The sequence below is a fragment of the Martes martes genome (genome assembly GCF_963455335.1).
Source record: "Martes martes genome assembly, chromosome: 4".
NCBI lineage: Eukaryota > Metazoa > Chordata > Mammalia > Carnivora > Mustelidae > Martes > Martes martes.
The window spans coordinates 175735037-175751974 of NC_137891.1; the positions used below are offsets into that span (position 1 = coordinate 175735037).

General features: G+C 60.9%; 1 protein-coding gene across 1 annotated transcript in view; it reads left to right on the forward strand.

Annotated features, from left to right (window-relative positions):
• Positions 1-16938, forward strand: part of HSPG2 (heparan sulfate proteoglycan 2) — a 98400-nt gene that overhangs the window by 71930 nt on the left and 9532 nt on the right. The window contains exons 45-78 of the mRNA XM_080802982.1: positions 401-526; positions 673-825; positions 906-1048; positions 1397-1532; positions 1620-1774; positions 1994-2144; positions 2855-3021; positions 3106-3253; positions 3641-3792; positions 3957-4092; positions 4190-4341; positions 5083-5218; positions 5359-5510; positions 5937-6075; positions 6170-6321; positions 6949-7084; positions 7203-7354; positions 7608-7746; positions 8518-8669; positions 8874-9021; positions 10048-10199; positions 10639-10780; positions 11038-11189; positions 11574-11715; positions 11832-11972; positions 12270-12404; positions 12637-12818; positions 13315-13510; positions 13768-13947; positions 14257-14517; positions 14697-14901; positions 15443-15540; positions 15923-16189; positions 16685-16794. Of these exons, the coding sequence (XP_080659108.1) occupies positions 401-526; positions 673-825; positions 906-1048; positions 1397-1532; positions 1620-1774; positions 1994-2144; positions 2855-3021; positions 3106-3253; positions 3641-3792; positions 3957-4092; positions 4190-4341; positions 5083-5218; positions 5359-5510; positions 5937-6075; positions 6170-6321; positions 6949-7084; positions 7203-7354; positions 7608-7746; positions 8518-8669; positions 8874-9021; positions 10048-10199; positions 10639-10780; positions 11038-11189; positions 11574-11715; positions 11832-11972; positions 12270-12404; positions 12637-12818; positions 13315-13510; positions 13768-13947; positions 14257-14517; positions 14697-14901; positions 15443-15540; positions 15923-16189; positions 16685-16794 (5288 nt within the window). The remainder of the gene's footprint in view (positions 1-400; positions 527-672; positions 826-905; positions 1049-1396; positions 1533-1619; positions 1775-1993; positions 2145-2854; positions 3022-3105; positions 3254-3640; positions 3793-3956; positions 4093-4189; positions 4342-5082; positions 5219-5358; positions 5511-5936; positions 6076-6169; positions 6322-6948; positions 7085-7202; positions 7355-7607; positions 7747-8517; positions 8670-8873; positions 9022-10047; positions 10200-10638; positions 10781-11037; positions 11190-11573; positions 11716-11831; positions 11973-12269; positions 12405-12636; positions 12819-13314; positions 13511-13767; positions 13948-14256; positions 14518-14696; positions 14902-15442; positions 15541-15922; positions 16190-16684; positions 16795-16938) is intronic.

Sequence of the window (16938 nt, forward strand, 5' to 3'; positions counted from 1 at the left end):
CCGCTCAGGTCATGATCCCAAAGTCCCGGGAGAGAGCCCGTGTCTGGCTCCCTGCTTGACAGGGGAGTCTGCTTCTCCCCTGACCACTTGTGCACACACTCTCTCTCTTTCTCAAATAAATAAGTAAATAATTTTTTTAAAGTGGGGGTTGTAGGTGACGTACTTGAAGCTGTGAGCAAAGGTGGGTCACAGCAGGGAGTTCAGATTTTATCCTAAAAGCTCCTGGGAGCCATGGACGGGCCTGAAGTGGGGAAGTATGACGATCCCATGGACATTTTCAAAGCTTCCTGTGGCCACTCTGTGAACAGACAGCCACAGGGGGCTAGAGCAGAAGCAGAGAGAGCAGCAGCAAGGGGGATACTCCCCACCCTGACTGCATCCCCCCCACCTCCTCCATCAGCCTCGGGTACCCCGTCCGCCCCCGTGGTCTCCATCCACCCACCGCAGCTCACCGTGCAGCCCGGGCAGCTGGCCGAGTTCCGCTGCAGCGCCACCGGGAACCCCGCACCCACCCTCGAGTGGACAGGTGAAGCCGTGTCAGGACTGCCCTCGGGGCCTGCCACTCCTGGATGGGTGGGGAGGCAGGGGCAGGACTGGAGGCTGTGGGGTCTGCAAGCCGGCAGGCCTGGCTATGCCAGTCCCTGGGGGTGCTGACCACCCCCTCTCCATCAGGGGGCCCTGGGGGCCAGCTCCCTCAGAAGGCACAGATCCACGGCGGCATCCTGCGCCTGCCAGCTGTCGAGCCCTCGGATCAAGCCCAGTACCTGTGTCGTGCCCATAACAGCGCCGGGCAGCACGTGGCCAGGGCCGTGCTCCACGTGCACGGTGAGGGGACAGGGCTGAGGGCGGAGCTTGGGAGCACCCGGACCGTCCAGAGGGCTGTTTTCACGGGGTTCCGTGCACAGGGGGCAGCGGGCCCAGGGTCCAGGTGAGTCCAGAGAGGACTCAGGTGTACGAAGGCCGCACTGTGAGGCTGTACTGCAGGGCTGCGGGTGTGCCCAGCGCCACCATCACCTGGAGGAAGGAAGGGGGCAGCCTCCCCCCACAGGTGAGGAGAGCTGTCTGGGCCAGGCCCTCAGGCTCAGCAGGGTTCCAGCACCTGCCACCTTTGCTTCCCGCCTTCCTGCCTCCACTTCCTTCCCCGTCTCCTCCCCTCCTGGTTTTCCTCACATCCAGAATGACAGCCTGCTCAGGCCTCCTGTCCGGTGTACCTGAGCAGGTAGCCCCTGTCGGCCTCTTGCTTTGCCACCCGGCTCTGCCCTCTGTGTCCAACTGAGCCCCGGTATTGGCTCTGTGCTTGCCTCTACGTTTCGTGCCCCCTACCCATCCTCGCTGGCTAGCCCTCGCCAGGCTGCCTCGCCCCCTTGGGCAGCTGACCCTTCTCACTGTGCGGCAGGCCCGGTCCGAGCGCACAGACATCGCCACACTGCTCATCCCGGCCATCACGGCGGCTGACGCCGGCTTCTACCTCTGCGTGGCCACCAGCCCTGCAGGCACTGCACAGGCCAGGATCCAAGTGGTTGTCCTTCCAGGTGCGGGGCCTCTGGGGACTGAAGCAGTGGGGAGGGGAAAGCTCAGGGAGGGCTCCCAAGGCCGACTCCATTCGCCTCTGGCCCCAGCCTCAGGTGCCAGCTCCCCACCGGTCAGAATTGAGTCCTCGTCACCATCCGTGACTGAAGGCCAGACACTGGACCTCAACTGTGTGGTGGCAGGGCTGGCCCACGCCTCCATCACATGGTACAAGCGAGGAGGCAGTCTCCCTCCCCACAGCCAGGTACGGGGGTCCCCGAGCCTGTGGCAGGGGCCCTGGGGGGGATTCGATGCTCTCCACAGGCAACCATCAACCCTGATTTCCCTCCCTCTCCAGCTTCTGTCATGGGGCAGCTTGGAGCAGAGCCAAGGAGAGCTTGATGAATGACTCACCAAGGCTCAGAGGGAGTGGTGACTACGGTCCCCTCCCGTCCACACACCTTTCTGTCCCACCCTGTCCCAGGTGCACGGCTCCCGGTTACGGATTCCCCAGGTTTCACCAGCTGATTCTGGAGAATATGTGTGCCGAGTGGAGAATGAGTCAGGCCCCAAGGAGGCCTCCATCGTCGTCTCTGTCTTCCACAGCACCAACTCAGGCCCTAGCTACACCCCAGGTGAGGGGCCGAGCGGGGCCAGGCAGGGACCGAGCCCTAGGATCTCCCCACTGCTCCCAGGGAAGGTGCCTCTGGTCTCTTCAGTAACATCAGGGCAAGAGGGGGCACTCTAGGCCGGCTTTGGGGATGTGAGGGGACAGAGGGTGAGGGTGAGGTCGGTCTGGCTTACCTGGGGCCTCACGGTGAGGTTGCTGTTTCAGATTTTGTCAGGAAGCACCAGTCAGGATTAAACTGAGTTGGGAGTCAGGCTGACCTGGGTTTAAATCCTCCCTCCACCTTTTATCAGCCTTGAACTAAGTTATGTCACGTTTTAGGGCTCAGTTCCTTCATCTGTGAAATGGGAACGGTAGCACTACCCTGTGGCGTGAGCAGATGATAAACGCCGTCTAGAAGAGAGTTGTAGCGTTTTTGTCCGTGTCTGTTGGCCCAGCCTGGGCACTGAAGGGCTTTGGTTGCCCACAGGCCGTGGCAGCTCATCACAGATCAGGGAGTCACAGGTGGGCAAATGGGCCTTGAATTCGAAGTTGGAGGTGGATGAGGGAAGCAGGGGCCTGACTGTGCTGAGGTAGAAAAGCATGGTCCTAGCCTTAGAAAAGGCCTCCCATCTGCCTTCCCGCGCTAGGGCCCGGTCCTGTCCCAGGGTGCTCTGCCCCAGGGCTCTGGGACTGGGGCTCAGGAGCCCAGGTCCCTTACTAGTTCCTCTGTACCAGTTCCTGGAGGAGCCCCTCCGGGCAGCTACCAGCCCATCCGCATCGAGTCCTCCTCTTCCCATGTGGCGGAAGGGCAGACCCTGGACCTGAACTGCGTGGTGCCCGGGCAGGCCCACGCCCAGGTCACGTGGCACAGGCGCGGGGGCAGCCTCCCCGCTCGGCACCAGGTACAGCAGTCCCCAGGACCAGCCCACTGGAGGGGTGGATAGGATGCCTCTGGCCGCCTTCCAACCCTCCCTGTTTGCACTCAGACCCATGGCTCACTGCTGCGGCTGCACCAGGTGTCCCCAGCCGACTCAGGCGAGTACGTGTGCCGCGTGGTCCTGGGCTCCGGGCCCCTGGAGACCTCTGTCCTGGTCAACATTAAGGCTGCCGGCTCCCCTGCGGGCTCCATCCCTGGTGAGGAACTGCCAAGGGCAGGGCACGCAGGAGGGGCTGAGGTCCTAGTGACCCCACCTGCCACTGGGAGGGTGGGAACAGGAGGCCCACGCTAGAGCTGGCGACTCCACTTCTCCGGGTGACCCGCTATCTCCCAGTCACTTTTCCCTGGCCATGCAACTGCCTCCTCTTCCTCTCCCGAACTACCCTCTTCCCCACTTCCTTGCCCCCTTCTACAAGGCTTGGCCCCTGCCCTGGCCCTCTTCTCCGGGCAGCTCGGCTGAGGACATCAAGTCCAGGCCACCAAACCCCCAAGCATATGAGAGCCTGGCCGGACTGGCCCTGAGGTAGATCCTTCTGGCCCTCTCTCCTGGGGGGCATCTGCTACCTTTGCTTCTTTCCCCACAGCCCCAGCACCTGTCCCACCTGTCAGGATCGAGTCCACATCCCCCACGGTGGCCGAGGGGCAGACCCTGGATCTGAGCTGTGTGGTGGCAGGGCAGGCCCATGCCCAGGTCACATGGTACAAGCGTGGGGGCAGCCTCCCTGCCAGGCACCAGGTGCGCGGTGGCAGGAGGGCGGGAGGGGCTGGCCTGGCCAAGCTCTGGGCAGTGAGTTGAGGGGGTCCTGGCCCCTAAGCTGAGCGGCTGGCAGTTCCCAGCTCAGAGGAGCCGGGTAGAAGGGCATCTGCTAGGCTCTCACACCCCTGCCCCTGGCTGCCCAGGTCCGCGGCTCCCGCCTGTACATCTTCCAGGCCTCGCCAGCTGACGCAGGCGAGTACGTTTGCCGGGCCAGCAATGGGATGGAGGCCTCCATTACAGTCACAGTAACCAGGAACCACGGGGCCAACTTCGCCTACCGTGAGTGGGGCCACCAGGTTGGGCTGGGACAGAAGACAGGTTGGGTGGGGGTAGCTGTAGAGAACCGGATTGACTGGTGACCATCTTCTACCCCCAGCTCCGGGCAGCTCCCAGCCCATCCGCATTGAGTCCTCCTCCTCCCACGTGGCCGAAGGGCAGACCCTGGACTTGAACTGCGTGGTGCCCGGGCAGGCCCACGCCCAGGTCACGTGGCATAAGCGTGGGGGCAGTCTCCCCATGCGACACCAGGTACAGGCCTAGAATACGGACAGGCCAAGAAGGGGACGGGAGGGAGGCCCTAGGTGGTGCAGGTCAAGGATGGGGGCTGGATAGAGGCTGGCTCCTTGGAGTCAGGGAAGGCCTTGGCACCACTGCACAGGTGTCTGGTACAATGGTTAGAACCCAGACTCGAGGACTGGCCAGCGTAGATCTGAATGCTGCTTCCACCACTTACCAGTCTGTGACCTTGAACGAGTTACTTAACCTCTCCATGCCATAGCTTCAGTGTCTAAAGTGCTGTCTTACAGAATTGTAAGGGTGCAGGGTTTGCAGGGCGAAGGCACTTAATATCTGTGCGAAGTGCTCAGAGCTCTGGCAGGTAGAAATCGCTGAGCTGTTGTTCGTGTGTTGCCGTTAATATTACTGTGTTCCGTACAGCTTAGGATGCTATCCATTGTGAGATGCGTACAAGTTTTTATACTTCTAAGGAAAGAAAGTTGCTGCTTATGATTGTAAAATTATTTACTGTAAGATGCATCTTGATTTCAGAGACATTAAAAAGCATGTCTTAGAATTGATGGAAGGTGGAATTAGTGCTTGCCCATTTCACCATGGCTCCTCCTGGCCACCTCCTACTCTTGGGACAAGCCTCCCCCTAAGCAGGATGCAGCTGATGGCCAGGCCCCAGGGGTCAGAGAGTGAGGCAAGCGTGCAGGTACGGGTGCAGGGTCCTGTGAGGGCCCCCTCTGAGCTCACCTCCATTCCGGCCAGACCCACGGCTCACTGCTGAGACTACACCAGGTGTCCCCAGTTGACTCGGGCGAGTATGTGTGCCGCGTGGTGGGTGGCTCGGTGCCCCTGGAGGCCTCTGTCCTGGTGACCATTGAGCCTGTAGGCTCTGTACCCGGTAAGCAGTACTGGGGGTAGGGCAGGGCTAGGGGCCTAGCCGTGGGAGACACTGGCAGGATCCCACGAGACCAGTACAGCCACCCCCCCCGCCCCCGCACACTCCTAGCCAGGGATTGACCCTCTGCCTTCTGTCCCCAGCACTGGGGGTCACCCCTCCTGTCCGGATCGAGTCGTCATCCTCCCACGTGGCTGAAGGGCAGACGCTGGATCTGAACTGCCTGGTCGCTGGGCAGGCCAATGCCCAGGTCACATGGCACAAACGCGGCGGCAGCCTCCCCACTCGGCACCAGGTAGGAGGCAGGGGAACTAAGGGGGAGCCTGAAGGACGCTGGTGACTACAGAGGAGAGTACACAGGCTTTGAATTCAGGCATATCTGAGTTCAGACAATGTCCTGCTAGTTTGCCTGCTATGTGACTTTAGGGCAAGTCATTTGACCTCCCTGATCCTCAGTGTCCTCCTCTGGCAAGTGGGCTCATACCTCCCCTGTCCCACAGAACATCAACAAGTGTTGGTCACCCACTTCTTTTCATTGGACCCAGTCCCGACACGGGGGCAGGGGAATTGACTGGTCATGAGTGGTGGTCTTTCCAGGAAGAGCTCCTGTCTCGTCGAGTTGACTGGACCGGGCTGGGAGCAGGGCCAGGGAAGGGAGCAGGAGCCTGCCTGGGAGCCCCAGGGCCTGACTCTGAGCCTGACTTTCTCCTGCCCTGCCCAGGTGCATGGCTCAAGGCTGCGCCTGCCCCAGGTGACCCCAGCCGACTCTGGGGAGTACGTGTGCCGCGTGGTGAGTAGCTCGGGCACCCAAGAAGCCTCCATCCTTGTCACCATCCAGCAGCGCCTTAGCCCCTCCCACCGTGAGTATCTCGGGTCATAACAAACGCTGGGGTGCTGCTAGGACCACTCCAACCTCAGCATCTCCCACACCCTGCTCCTGTCTCGCCCTCCCAGCCCAGGGTGTGGTGTACCCCGTCCGCATCGAGTCGTCCTCGGCCTCCCTGGCCAATGGACACGTCCTGGACCTCAACTGCCTGGTGGCCAGCCAAGCCCCCCACACCATCACCTGGTATAAGCGGGGAGGCAGCCTGCCCAGCCGGCACCAGGTATGGAGGCATTGGTGGAGAGTGGGAGCAAAAACTGGGCACACCGGCCCTGACGGGATTCCAGAGGGGCTATGAGCATCTTTTCTGTGGTCATTTAGTCAATCAGCAAACATTGAACATTCTTAACTTGGTGGGCCCTGGACCAATGCTGAGGATACGTAGGTCCTACTGACCCCAGCTGGAACCCATATCTTAACAGAACATTCTATGATTTACTCCCTCACTGAATGTCCCTGAGAATCTGCTCCTGGCCGAGTCTGCGCCTGGCACTAAGGGTTCCAGGTGGAACGAGGTGGTGCCTGGCCTCAGGGAGCTCACAGGCTAGGGGACAAGGCAGACACAGCCCCTGACAACAGCGTAACAGAAACCACAACAGGGCACCATGGGGTCACCAGGGATGGTCACAGCAGGCTTTTGGCTCGGATGACAGGCGAGAATAGTACAAAGGATAGAGGCACTGTCCGCCCCAGCCTGGAGCCTCAGGAAGGCCCCTGAGGGCGTTCTGAAGGACGTTTGGGTGGCAACCAGCCCCAGCGAGGCGGCAAGGCTCCTAGAGTCTGGGGCAGCAGCACTCGAGTTGTGGAGATGCTGCCCCCCACCCACTGACTGACTCATGCTCCCCCGCAGATCGTGGGCTCCCGCCTCCGGATCCCCCAGGTGACACCGGCCGACTCGGGCGAGTATGTGTGTCATGTCAGCAACGGCGGTGGCTCCCAGGAGACGTCACTCATCGTTACCATCGAGGGCAGTGGCTCCTCCCATGGTGAGAGGGCACAGGGCCGGGGGGTCCAGGCAAATGGGCTCAGGGGGAGGCAGATAGGGCCCTTGCGCCATCACTGTTGCCTAACTCTGGCTGTATGGCCTGTCCTGTCTGTCTCCAGTGCCCAATGTCTCCCCACCTATCAGGATCGAGTCCTCGTCCCCCACAGTGGTCGAAGGGCAGACTTTGGATCTGAACTGTGTGGTTGCCGGACAGCCCCAGGCCACCATCACGTGGTACAAGCGTGGGGGCAGCCTTCCTGCCCAACACCAGGTACAGAGTGGAGCCGAGCCAGCAAGGGCAGAACCCCTGTGGCCGGGACGGGTATTGCAAGGATAAACCCTGTGGGCAAAGAACTGGAAGTGAAGCCCTTGCTGGCTGTCCTGGGACAGTCCTCTCTCCTGCCCTGGGTAGACAGAGGGTGGCCTCAGCAGGTCTGATGAGGGAGGCCCAGGAGGAGGCCTGAGCCAGCTTTTGACTTCTTGGTCCCTCAACCCCTCTCCCTCTCCTTCCCCATGTGCCCTAGGCCCATGGCTCCCGCCTGCGGCTGAACCACATGTCTGTGGCTGACTCAGGCGAGTATGTGTGCCGGGCCAACAACAACATCGATGCCCAGGAGGCCTCCATCATGGTCTCAGTCTCCCCCGGCGCTGGCAGCCCCTCCGGTGAGTCTGACAAAGGCCAAAAAGGGACCAGGAGACACAGGGAACAGTGCTCCCTGGAGGGTCAGCAGTCAGAGCTCTCGCGTGAGGGTGGCGGTCCGGGGCAAGGGCTTTGCAGCAAGATGTCTGGGTTCGAATCCTGCCTGCGCCACTAAGAGACTTGGGACTTCCTCTCCTCCCTCGGCTTCATTTCCTCATCAGCAGCATGGGGATGTCAGTCACTCCAGCCCCATGTTGCTGTCCACTATGGTGACCACCGGCCACACGTGGCAATGACAGTCAAAGTTTAACATTCACGTCATCACGTTTGAGTGCTTCGTAGCTACATGCAGCTGGCAGTTGCTATAGTGGGCGGTACAGATGAAAGAGTATTTCCATGATCACAGAAAGCTCATGAATCCTATGAGGATTTTATTTTAAGGACTTTATTTACCTGTGAGAGAGAGCAGGAGCAGAGGGGGGCGGGCAGAGTGAGAGGGCGAAGCCAACTCCCCGCTCATCAGGGAGCCCAATGCAGGGCTTGACCCGAGGACCCCAGGATCCTGACCTGAGCCACAGGCACATGCTTAACCGGCTGAGCCACTAGGTGCCCAGTGAATTCTACGAGGATGAAATGAGTTCACACACACAGTGCTTCCAGCAGTACCTGCCCCGCTCTGCATGCTTAGCAGCCGTTAACTACCATTTTTTCTTCGGCCATGGGTTTCCACGGCTGAGGCTCCTACCAAGCTCCTACCAACCCAGTCGTTCCCAAATCTGCTTCTGTGCCTGTAGCCCCTGGCAGTGCTGTGCCCATCAGAATTGAGTCCTCCTCCTCCCACGTGGCTGAAGGGCAGACCGTGGACCTGAACTGTGTGGTCCCTGGACAGGCCCATGCCCAGGTCACGTGGCAGAAGCGCGGGGGCAGCCTCCCCACTCACCACCAGGTATGGGAGTTGGGGGGGCTGGACATGGTGGGAGGGCTGCTGAATGTGGGGCCCCTGGCTAGAGGCCCTCCCCCGAGATCCACTCAGGAAGTCCCTGGGGGCACAGGGCCTACCCAGGTCAGAAGCCGGACGTTGGCCCCAGCCTTCCAGCATTCTGACAGCTCTCTCCCTCTGCTCCTGTTTCCGCATCCTGCCCCTGCTCAGGCCCACGGCTCCCGGTTGAGGCTGTACCAGGTGTCCCCGGCTGACTCGGGCGAGTATGTGTGCCACGTGGTGAGCGACTCGGGCCCCCTGGAGGCCTCAGTCCTGGTCAACATCGAGGCCTCCGGCTCCAGCGCTCTTCCCGTCCCTGGTGAGGATGGAGAAGGGAGGTCGGCTGGCGGGGAGGGTTGGGGAACCAGCAGGCAGAGGTCAGGAACCAAGTCAGGTGGGATGTCTAGGGCCCAAAAACTGGACTTGGGAGTCTGGCCTGTGCGGGTGGGAGTCCCAGCGTCTCTGTCCACGCTCTGAAATGTTGCAAAAGGGACTCCATGCTTCGCCTTCCTCATCCGCAAAGTGGGGATCGCAAACTCTTGCAACGATACATGCATTCCCTAAAGGCTGGGACTGCACCTCTGTGGGTACATGAGGGGGCTCTGGAGGGGGGCCCTGATAAAAACCTTTCGTATTCCCGGTGGTGTATTGGAGAAAAACAGCCACATATGAAACCCACCATGATTTCAGGGAAATCACTGCCCACGACGCAGCTGAGTGTTTACGGGTTTTGTTAAGTGAATCAATTGACAGGAAAACGTGAAATAATTACTACATGGCTGTAGCGGACATGCTCGTAGTATGGGAATTGCTGAGAAATAAATGTGATCTAGCACTTACAGGGTGCTGGGCCCTGTTCTGTTTACATGTTTAACCCGTTTCCTCCTCGCAACAATTGAGGTCCGTGTGACTATTCTCCCCATTTTACAGAAGGGAAACTGAAGCACGGAGAGGTGAAGTCGTTCTCCGAAGGTCCTACAGCTCCTAAATGGCAGAGCTGGGTCTTGAACCCAGATAGTCTGGCCCCGGAGTCTGGGTTCTTAGGCACACGTTGCTCAAGTTTGAGGGAAAAATGAGTGATTTGCTTGGAGGTGCCTGCCCCTGGGCCTCAGCCACTGGTGATGTTGGAAGCACAACAGGAGATAGTGGGGTCGTGGCCTGGGGTGTGCCATTTCCCCCAGGTGAGCCCATCTGCCCCGGGCTTCAGAGGAATGCGCAGTGTGTGGGGGGCATCGAGGCCATCTCTCCATATGTGGTCTGGCCCCTGGTCTGAAAATCTGGGTACCCAGGGGTCAGGACTGAGGGCAGAGGAGCTCCAGCTCACTGAGCTCTTCCTGTGCCTCAGCCCCAGGCGGAGCCCCGCCCATCCGCATTGAGACCTCCTCTTCCCACGTGGCCGAAGGGCAGACCCTGGATCTGAACTGTGTGGTCCCTGGACAGGCCCATGCCCAGGTCACGTGGCACAGGCGCGGGGGCAGCCTTCCTGCCCGGCACCAGGTACGGGGTCTGGAGAAAGCAGGATGTGGGCCCTCCCCACCCTACCCCACACCTGCCCAACAGTCCTGCCTCATTCTAGCCAGGAGGGAAGGTGGCTCCAACATCCGGGGTTTGTGGAAAATTGCAGCAGGAGGCCAGTGGGAGTCAGGAGGTCAGGAACAGGCTGGGCACAGCAGAGCCACCCCCGGCCTCCCAGCACCTGGGTGCAATTAAAAAAAGGCACCTATTACTCAGAACGTTAGATTTTTTCCTACCACAAAATGTCATCAACGTACTCCACACTGTCTAAGGCCTCAGAGGGTCGCCCTGCACAGGATGTGGACTTCACAACTGTATGTGACAGTCCTGGGGTGTACATAGCAGAGGACTTGGGCATCTGAAGGCCATGGCTGCCAGCCCCCCAGCTCACTCTCCCCACCCTTGCCCTGATGGTGGCCAGGTCCACGGATCCCTGCTGAGGCTGAATCAGGTGTCCCCAGCTGACTCTGGAGAGTACTCGTGCCAAGTGACCAGCAGCTCAGGCACCCTGGAGGCTTCTGTCCGAGTCACAATTGAGCCCTCCAGCCCGGGCCCCATTCCTGGTGAGTGACAGGAGCAGTGGGTGATGCTGGGACACAGGCTTACGGAATCCCTTCCTGGCCTTGCTCTCCCCTGCTTCTCCAGCAGGACTCTGGCTCTCTGCCCCGTGAAGGTCCTCCAGCTCCTCCCACCAACCACGGGGGACCAGCCCTGGGTCTGGGTAGCATGAGCCCCTGGCATCCTGTCACTGCCACTACCCTCAGTCCCTGCCTTCGTCCCCGAGAGCCTCATCCTTCTCACCCACCCGCTGTGTCCACAGCTCCAGGACTGGCCCAGCCCATCTACATCGAGGCCTCCTCCTCCCACGTGGCCGAAGGACAGACCCTGGACTTGAACTGCGTGGTGCCCGGGCAGGCCCACGCCCAGGTCACGTGGTACAAGCGTGGGGGCAGCCTCCCTGCCCGGCACCAGGTACAGGGGCCTGATGGGGAGCATTCCAGGGCAGGCTGGGTTCGATCTGCATTTGCTTTCTGCACCCCAAACCTTGTGTGAGCCCTGGCCTCCTCTGGGACCCTAGGGGACACCATAGTTTGGGGAGCAGAGCTGCTCAGTGGGGTAGTGAGAGACCTGGGTGTTCTGGCCCTGCCACTGAGCTGTCCCCAAGGTCATTTCCTTCTCTGTCAAGTGGGCTGCTTGGACATGTAGGAGTCGGTAAAGGAAGCTCCCTCCTCCCTCCCAGCTGGGGCCCTGGGCTCCAGGGACTCAAGGGAGAGCTTGGCCCCTGGCACAGCGGGCTTAGGGACTCGCCTGGCCCCAGGCACTTTGGCATGATGGCTGTTCCCTCCTCACTCCCAGACCCACGGCTCCCGGCTGCGGCTGCACCACATCTCTCCGGCTGACTCCGGGGAGTACGTGTGCCGCATTGTTGGCGGCTCCAGCCCTGAGCAGGAGGCTTCCTTCACAGTCACCATCCCTCCCAGCGCAGGGTCCTCCTACCGTGAGTGTGGCGGATGCCGCGGGCGGGGGCCCAAGGGGAGACTGTGGAGCTGAGGCAGGGGTGCCCAGCCAAGCCGTCCTGCCCGTGCCCAGCCCCCTGCCTGCCTCACCCTGCAGGCCTCAGGAGCCCTGTCATCTCTGTCGACCCGCCCAGCAGCACTGTGCAGCAGGGACAAGACGCCAGCTTCAAATGCCTCATCCACGACGGGGCAGCTCCTATCAGCCTGGAGTGGAGAACCCGGAACCAAGAACTGGAGGGTGAGCTGGTGGGGTGGGGGAGGCGGGCAGGATCCTGGAGGCCACTAGGAAGGTGGGATCACTGCTGTGGGTGGGGCCAAGGCTGAGGAGGCCCCTCCCCTCTGGGGCCTCACTGTCTCCCATCTGCATGGGGAGGGGGCTGAACCCGGGAGTCTCCAGGGACTCCCATCTGCCACCTGGGACCCTGTGGGCTAGGCTGGAGGGGTTGGGAATGTGGGGCCAAGTTACACCTACTGTCATCACAGAGGCACAAGGACAGCCTCACTGACCATACCCTGCCCCATGCCAACTCCACAGACAATGTCCACATCAGCCCCAACGGCTCCATCATCACCATTGTGGGCACCCGGCCCAGCAACCACGGTGCTTACCGCTGCGTGGCCTCCAATGCCTACGGCGTGGCCCAGAGTGTCGTGAACCTCAGTGTGCATGGTGAGCAGCGTCAGCCTGGTGGGCTCTGCCTCCTGTTTCCAGCCCTGATTCTGAGCTCACGACCTCCAAGTTTAAATTCTGCCTCTAGCCAACACCTCTCTCTTGGCCATTCTCCCTCTCGGCCTCGGTTTCCACGTTGATGCGGAAGAGTCCCCACCGGGCAGTTACTGAAACAGGGGCTGTGACGGGCAGAGCCTTGCACATGCGTTAGCAATGTCGTTCCTCTGGGTAGGGCCCCCTACTGTGTCTGTGCTCCCCGAGGGCCCCGTGCGGGTGAAAGCAGGCAAGTCCGTCACCCTGGAATGTGTCAGCGCTGGGGAGCCCCGTTCTTCGGCTCGCTGGACCCGGATTGGTGGCCCCACCAACGTGGAGCAGCGGCTGTATGGGGTCGTGGACAGCCACACGGTGTTTCAGGTGAGGCAGGTGTTCCCCTGGGAAGGAAGAAGGAATGGCTGGAAGGATGGTTGGATGGGTGGGTAGGTAGGTAGATGGGTAGATGGGCGAGCGGGTGGTTGGCTGCATAGGTGGGTGGATGGGTAGATGAATGGATAAAGGGAGGGGTGGGTGGGCAGATAGGTGAGTAGATGGGTAGGTGAGCGGATGGGTGGGTGGGTGGAAGAGTGGGTGAATGCATGGGTGGATGGGTGGGTGGACGGTCGGATGGATGGATGGATGGATGTGTGGTAAGTGAATGGGGGGAGAGATGGGGGCTGGGCAGGTGGGTTGATGGATAAGTGGTTGGGCAGACTAATGGGCTGGATGTCTTGAGTAGGAGCCCTCAAGCAGCCAAACAGGAGACCTGACAGTGAAGGGAAGGGTGGAGGGAAGAGGGAAAGGCAAGCCAGACCTGAGGGCTAATGTCCAGGTGCCCATCCGTGCCTACTTACCCAGCATCCTCGCTTTCTTCCAGATCTCATCGGCTAAACCGTCAGATGCGGGCACCTACGTATGCCTGGCTCAGAATGCACTGGGCACAGCACAGAAGCGGGTGGAGGTGATTGTGGACACAGGCGCCGTGGCCCCAGGGGCTCCCCAGGTCCAAGTTGAAGAAGCCGAGCTGACCATAGAGGCTGGACACACAGCCACCCTGCGCTGCTCAGCCACAGGTATGGATGGGGGCGGGCACCCGGAGCAGGCAGTGCAGTGCGGCCTTGGGCCCTGAATGGTAGGCGTGAGATCTAAAGATGCTAGTGTACCCAGGGAGGGGACTTCGCTGCTGGCACCACCCAGTGATGGCTGAGGTGCCCACTCAGGGACCCCCATGAAGGGATGAGACCACCCGGTCACTGCCTCACCAGTCTCGTGCCCGGCTCATCCCCAGGGTAGCCCAGTGACCTCTGTAGTCTTTCATTCCACTCTGCAGGCAACCCCACACCCACCATCCACTGGTCCAAGCTGCGCTCCCCGCTGCCCTGGCAGCACCGACTGGAAGGTGACACACTCATCATCCCCCGCGTAGCCCAGCAGGACTCAGGCCAGTACATCTGCAATGCCACCAGCCCCGCCGGCCATGCCGAGGCCACCATCGCCCTGCACGTGGAGAGTAAGACACTCGCCCACCCTCCTTGGGATATCCTCTCTGCCCTGCATGGAGGTCTGAGCCCCCAAGCTGGACTACATCCTGGGAAGAACCCCAGGAGTGCCATGCAGAGGGCCCTGTGCCCCGCAGCTCCCCAGAACCGGCCCTTGTCTGAGACCCACCCCCCTCCCCATCCTGCTTCCCTCATCCCCAGCCCTCTGCTTCAGACCACTCAGCTTCCTGGTTCTTTGGTAGGACACCTGCGTCTGACAGCTGTTCCCACCCCGACCACTGCTCTTCCCTGCCCTGACGTCTGTGTCCCCCCGCCCCCAGGCCCACCATACGCCACCACAGTCCCGGAGCACGCTTCGGTGCGGGCAGGGGAGACACTGCAGCTCCAGTGCCTGGCTCATGGGACACCCCCACTCAGCTTCCAGTGGAGTCGCGTGGGTGGCAGCCTCCCCAGAAGGGTGACCGCCAGGAACGAGATGCTGCGCTTTGAGCCCGCGGCCCCCGAGGACTCAGGTCGCTACCGTTGCCAGGTCACCAACAAGGTGGGCTCGGCAGAGGCTTTCGCCCAGGTGCTTGTTCAAGGTGAGCAGCCCTGGCTCAGGCAGGGCAGAAGGGCTTCAAGGAGAAGAAGATTCCTAGCGTGCTAGGATGGGGGTTTTCTGGATCCTGGGAGGGGGAGGCATCAGGGACATTTCTCTCTCTCTCCCTCTCTTTCTCTCACACACGCACATACACACAGAACCTCGTACATGTCCCCACAGGCTCCTCTGGCTCTGTCCCGGCCACTGTCATCCCAGCAGGATCCACGCCCATCGTTCAAGTCACACCTCAGCTGGAGACCAAGAGCATAGGTGCCAGCGTTGAGTTCCACTGTGCCGTGCCCGCTGACCGGGGCACCCAGCTCCGTTGGATCAAGGAAGGGGGTCAGCTGCCTCCTGGCCACAGTGTGCACGATGGGGTGCTCCGGTGAGCCGGGGGGTAGGCCGGACTGAGCTTGAGCCCCCCAGCCCAAGGTGCACGGGGGCTGTTAGGATACCCGTCCTGTGGGGCTCAGCATGAAACCGTGTCCTTGGGCAAGTCTCTTCCACTCTCTGAGCCGAAATGTTCTCATGCATACAATGGGTTATATGAGACCACATGAGATTATCTAAGGCACGTGAAAGGCCTTCGGTAAACACTGGCTCGTGTTTGTATCCTGACCAGTAGTGTAGGGGAGAGGGGACAGGCTCCGAGGCTGGATACATACACATGACCCAGGTCTCAGCTCTGCTGCTCTGTACCTGTGTGAGATCTTGAGATCTGACCATGGTCTTGGCCTAGGATCGGTGTGGTGACGTGGGTCTGTGTTCCAGCCCTACCCTACTACCTACCTACCTCATGAAGTTAGTGGGAGACCAGAAGCTCACAGCGAGTACTAATCTCTGATGGCTTTGAACTTCTGTGCCATTGCAAAGCATTCTTGTCAGTTTTTTATATTCACTGATGCCTTATTATTTTTTCTTTACAGAATCCAGAACTTGGACCAGAGCTGCCAAGGGACATATGTTTGCCAGGCCCATGGACCGTGGGGACAGGCCCAGGCCAGTGCCCAGCTGATTGTCCAAGGTAGGGTGGTGTCTTCAGGCCCCTCCTAAGGGCAGGAGACAGAGATGAGGGCCCAGGGACTGTGTTCCCCAGGAAGCCCCTTAAATGTCTATGAATAGAGAGAATTACTCGACGCTATCTTGCTTGTGTCCAGCGCAGCACAGGGGACTTGACAAATACTGCAGGGGAGGGAGGAAGAAGGAAGATGGGGGAAGCGAGTGGGTGCTCAGACCAACCAATGTAGGACAGCAGACACTCAAGTGAGGGAACCTGCAGACGAGTGCACATGTTCAGGAGCGAATGCACGAGAAAGCACCCGGACGCTGGGGACTCCGGGCTCATGTCCTGGGGCTCATGTCCTGGCAGGCTGGCCTCACTCTGCCTCCACTTCCCTCCTCCCCAGCCCTGCCCTCGGTGCTCATCAACATCCGGACCTCTGTGCAGACCGTGGTGGTTGGCCACGCCGTGGAATTTGAGTGCCTGGCCCTGGGCGACCCTAAGCCTCAGGTGACATGGAGCAAAGTCGGGGGGCGCCTGCGGCCCGGCATCGTGCAGAGCGGAGGCATCGTGAGGATCGCCCACGTGGAGCTGGCCGACGCAGGACAGTATCGCTGCACCGCCACCAACGCCGCCGGCACCACCCAGTCCCACGTGCTGCTGCTCGTGCAAGGTGAAGGCCAGCAGGGACCTCCACGGGGACAGGGGGCATCCCCAGGAAAGCAGACGTGTCGCCATCACCCACTGGGACACCTGCTCTGGTGATGGAGCCCCACAGCCCAGTCTGATGGCAGAGACGACCTTAACACAAAACAGACACACGAGAGTGCGAAAGAATGCCGGCCGGCATGCCTCTATGTCTTCAAAAGCAGCTCTTTTTCACCCCAACCCCCATGACCTGCCCCCAGACTGACAGCCGTGGGGGGCGGCACAGTGTTCCCCTGGGGTATGTTGAAGCGTCTCAGGCTGTGGAGTCCAGTGGACCCGTCCCTGAGCCCCGACTGCCCCGTTCCATGTGTGCAACCAGCAGGGAGCCTCATCTGTGACCTGGGGACACAGTGTCTCCCTTCAGGGCCAGTGTGAGGATGGAACGAGTCAGAACACGGCCTGGGCTCTCAAATGGTGGCTGTCATCATGTTGATGGCTGGTGTCTCCTTCCCACTCCTAGCCTTGCCCCAGATCTCAACACCCCCAGAGGTCCGTGTGCCTGCTGGTTCTGCAGCCGCCTTCCCCTGCATGGCCTCTGGCTACCCCACCCCTGACATCACCTGGAGCAAGGTACGTGCCTGGCAGGGGCGCAGCGGGCATACCTGAGGGGCAGGGGCCGGGTCTTCACCATCTCGGTGCCCCCAGGACCTGGCCCAGGCACAGAGTTCATGCTCAGTGTTCAAGGGTGGGCCTGCAGCGAGATGGGAGGCAGGC